The sequence below is a fragment of the Abrus precatorius genome, unplaced genomic scaffold, assembly GCF_003935025.1.
Source record: "Abrus precatorius isolate BTA unplaced genomic scaffold, Abrus_2018 Scaffold3, whole genome shotgun sequence".
NCBI classification, from domain to species: domain Eukaryota; kingdom Viridiplantae; phylum Streptophyta; class Magnoliopsida; order Fabales; family Fabaceae; genus Abrus; species Abrus precatorius.
Genome location: NW_020874373.1, coordinates 9,890,296 through 9,894,940, shown reverse-complemented (window position 1 = coordinate 9,894,940; position 4,645 = coordinate 9,890,296). Strand labels below are relative to the sequence as shown.

At 29.7% G+C, this 4,645-nt stretch overlaps 1 protein-coding gene across 1 annotated transcript; it reads right to left on the bottom strand.

The window, feature by feature from the left end:
- Positions 1–947: 947 nt before the first annotated feature.
- Positions 948–3,132, bottom strand: LOC113862141 (protein PHOSPHATE STARVATION RESPONSE 1-like). The gene is made up of 7 exons (XM_027495274.1): positions 2,575–3,132; positions 2,085–2,253; positions 1,919–1,995; positions 1,784–1,823; positions 1,397–1,451; positions 1,183–1,252; positions 948–1,055 (listed from the first exon to the last, which is right to left on the bottom strand). The coding sequence occupies exons 1-7, from the start codon at positions 3,130–3,132 to the stop codon at positions 948–950; spliced, it is 1,077 nt and encodes a 358-aa protein (XP_027351075.1).
- Between the last annotated feature and the right edge of the window lie 1,513 nt (positions 3,133–4,645).

The window sequence follows — 4,645 nt, the reverse complement described above, 5'->3', positions numbered from 1 at the left end:
TGTACAAATATGTAAAAATAAAAAAAATTAATTTTTTATAATCATTTATAAAAACAACATATTTTTTCAAATAAACAAGTTTTGTGAAACTCTAAAACAATCCCGTCATTTTTGTATAGAGAGAAAAATACAATTTCCATTCAAGTGTTCAACTTAACACTTAACATCTCACATATGCAATATGCACTTTTTTTTTAACAGTAACTTCTCCTAGTTATGTAATTAATTTGATTGATGAATTGTGCTTTTCATGAACTTGTGAACTATTATGTAATATTATAATAAATTAAAAGAAAAAAAAAATCTTCTTTTTACTTTTCAGTTCACGGGGTAGGAAGGCATGATTTTTATTTTTATTTATTTAGTCCTACTTACTTTTTTTCTTTCCTCTCACAAAGAGATAAAACATCCAAACTAAGAAGAAGAAAAAAAAAATATTTTTTTTATACGAAATCACTCCTCTTAACTTCTTTCCTCACAAAATCAACACATCCAATCAAAGTATAAAAGTTGAACCTAAAACTTGGTAAATTGACAAGGGACTAAAATCACCCATAGAGTAAACCGAAGAGACTAATAGAAATACAATTAATCCAATATATTAACTTACAAAATGCCTTAGTATATGGACTTACGGAAAGACTTTTGCACAAGCAAAATTGAATACTATTGATACTTTCCCATGTGATCAAGAACCTCCTTCCTGATGACATTGGCCTTTCCAACTCTATTTCAGTACAAAGCTAGCAGACTAGACATCCTTACATTTTGAAGTAGCTACCAATTAAAATATCGTTTCTTACATTTACATGCTTGATTGCATATTGCAAGATATATAAAGGTAGCAAACAGTGCTTGCATATAAGAATGCCATAGCCATGCCACATGATAAAGCAGGTTAAAAAAGTGTAACTCATTAAAACAATTGATCCATCATTTGGGGACAATCACTTCCAATTCTGTGTCAAGAGTTTGGTTCTTTCCTTTTGGTACTCTAACATTACTTTGAGCTGCTTGCTTTGCTGTTCAATTAGCATTTGCAAATTTCGTTGCATCTAAGCCAAAAGGCAAAATAAGCCAACACATTAAACTATAAATACAAGTCTTTTATGCTTGATTTTCATAAAATTTTTAATTGATGCTCATGAACAGATATTCCATCAAAACAATATTGTTTATTACCTCTAGTTGTTGGCCAATACTCTTCCGGATTTCTAATTGGAGTTGCCGTGATTCCTCAATTTGCATGTGGCTGCAAATTAAAGAAGTAGGATATTAGTGAGTGTACATTTATAAAGACAAATATGGCCGCAGTTAACTTCATGAATATTTTGAATGAAAAAGAAATTGCAATTACAAATGAAAAAAAAAGTATCATAATAACACAAGAGGTTACATTTTCACTTGAAGCTCATTGACCTCATTTGTTCTTTGTCCTTCCTCAGATCTTTCTGAAAAATGAAGAGGTATCACATTATTATACCCCTAATACTAGAGAATGAAATGATAGTTCACGCATTTACGTGCACCTTAATAACCATGATCAAGCATGATGATATTCACACTACCAGTAAAGGGAAAATATTTGCTAAAAACTCCTCATGATATAGACGCGGAGATAGGAAGAGAAGAGAAAAAAATAATAGATGTGACGAGTGATATGATATGATAGGAAAAAAAAAAAAAAGATAAGAGATAACATGTGTCAAATAGGTTGTGATATTGTTCGAGTGTCTATATAGTAGAATTTTATGAAGTATGCACAATGACAGAAGTAGTTTACCCAGCAAAGCTTTGGGTATCTGTATTGTTGACCTACATTTCTGCAAGGCAATTTTATTAGAAATATTAGAAGGCAATTAATAGTAAAAGGCTATGCATAAAAAAGTTTAAGAACGATATAGCAATAGTTTAGTACCTGCAAATGACTTTTAACATGAGAAATGGACAGCAAATCTGATTTCATCATCTCTAGTATAGCCTTAGGCTTTGCTTCTGCGAATAATAATGAATAAATCATGTACTGGGTAACAATAATTTTGTTGTTGTTATGTGTAACAAATACTATTACTTAGTTAACTTACTTTCGGGACCACCAAGACTATTAACAATCATCATAAATGGCTCATGCAAATCTTTGGTCCATCTTATTCTTCTTTTACCTCTCCTAGAAGCAGAGTTGCTGGAATTGCCACATGCAACCCCACAAGGTCGATGAAGAACCTGCTTTTCTAGTTTTGTACATGATGGTAACTAGTAAAGGCATATATTACATCTCATCAGCAAAAAGAAGAAAAAATGTATTCATTAGCCACATGTTTATTTTTAATGGGGTCCATACACTTCATATATGTCAACAATTAATTTTGAGTGTTTATAATAAATCATGCCTATTTAAGAATTTCTGTACCAAGGGAAGATTAATAATATTTCATCTTAACCAGGCAAAGTTAAAATGTAAAATGCATTTTACTCTTTCTTTTGTTAAGAAAAAGAAGACATAACGTCATGCCAAATCATGTATAATGTAAATGGAATCAGAAACTATATGTCACAAAATAAAAAAGTGAAAACCTGGTTTCTCTGAAAGGAAATTTCGAAGGGCCTCTCATCTGTGGCAGCATCATCCCTCAGCAATTTATCATGTTCTTGTGAAATATGATCGTAATATGGCATATTGTCTGGCTGAAAATCACTGTGTTTTTTAGAACAAGAAGAAAATTTACTATAATTTTCAGAACAAGAATTACAATCTGCACTGCTAGACAGGTAAGATTCAGCAACCGGGTACAAGGAGCTAGTGAATTGAGAAGTGGGTTGATCTTGTTTAGTGGTAGTATTGGTGAAGTTATCTCCGAGATCTGTTGCTGTCTTTGGAAACTCAAAGCACCAAGAAGGAACTTCAATCTGATGCTGATCATGTTTATGTTCTTGATCTTGAAAGCTCTCAAGGCCTTTGGCTGTACTTGGACAAAAACCTGGTGGAGTTTGAAAAGGAATTGTTACAATGTTGGAGGATGATTTTGAGGGCTCAAAACTCTGTTCTGATCCAACAACCTTGGATAAGTTGCTAATCCCCCTGTAGTATTCCCATTGAGTCCCGTACATTCGGGGACTACATTCATGATACATGCTTCTATTAACCTATCCTAAAACTCTTCTGCAAATTTAGTTACTTCACTGCTGTGATGTTCATTTATATACCTAACCTAGTTAATGGGATGTATATATATATATATATATACATTTACATGACTTCGAATATTTCTTAGTTAATGGGGTGTATGTGAGTGAGGAAAAAAAAAAGACAAGTTAGTTGTAGTTTTTTTTGGTGTTTTAGTGTTATTTTATAATTAAAATTAAAGTTTTAGTTTAGTAATTCATGATAACTTTAAACGTGAAATTTTTATCTAATAAACTCTAATTTTAACTTAGATACCGGCACAAAAAATATTTAAGAAATTACACCTAAATTTAATAAAACAAATGCTAATCAATATATTTAAAAATTTGTTAAGGAATTAAAAGTAATTTTTTATTAATAAAAAACACATTTACTTGCTAAATTTTTAATATTTCTAAATGCGACTTTTAATAACAATTTATTATTTATTAATATTTTAATGATAAACCTTATCAAGAACAAAATAATAGTAAGAGAATGAGCAAAAGTTGGAAAATGTATAGAGACATAGTTGTGTCCTCATACAAAGGCAATTTATCAATGTACCAAGACAAAAATTTGGCTATATACATTGACCTATGAAAGATAGCATGCATTGTAGCTCCATGGAGAATCTAATAGTCACTAGCTCTTAATTTAAAGAAGACCGACGAATTGTTTAATCTATTGTGACTCAGCAGCAATAAGCACAGAAATGCATCACTTTGGATTGGCCGGAGGAAATATCAGAAAAGAATATAAGAGAAGAGAAAGTTTAGTATTGGGCATAGCATAATAATTTTGAAAATCTATATAGTTAATATGGTAGATATCTTTTTGTTGAAGAGAATATAATGCAGTGACAAGGGTATATGAATCTGAGCAAGTCACTGATTTGTCTAGTTTTGATGATCGGAAAGGAAAGGGTATAATTTTGAAAATCTATATAGTTAATATGTTTTTCTTTAAGCATACTCATTATGTTTAAAATATATTCTTTAAATATGTGTCTAAAAAGGATAAAAAATGATATATAATATCATGTAGATATTAATTTTAACGATTTAATTAAAAATATTGAAGTTATGCCTTTTAAGAGAAATATTATTTCTTTGTTTATAAAATTATATGCATTTTCGAAGAACATTGACTTTAGGGAAGGAATATATATTTTAATTATTTATTCATACGAAGAGAAATCAGAGCGAAGGAGTCTGTTTAGCTTAAATAATTTACTTCACTTAAAAATAATAATTTTCAATTCATTATAAAATATAAAATAAAAAGTATACAAATTAAATTTAAAATATTTATTTTACAAAATTAATATTCCAAGTTCTATTTGTCAAGTATGTGATACTTTTCATTATGCGTGGCGTGGGTATGCACATAAATATAGCAATATGATTTTACTTATATAATTCACAATAACATAAAGTTTGATTTTTACTTTATAATTTTGAATGAAGTGTCTGTATCATG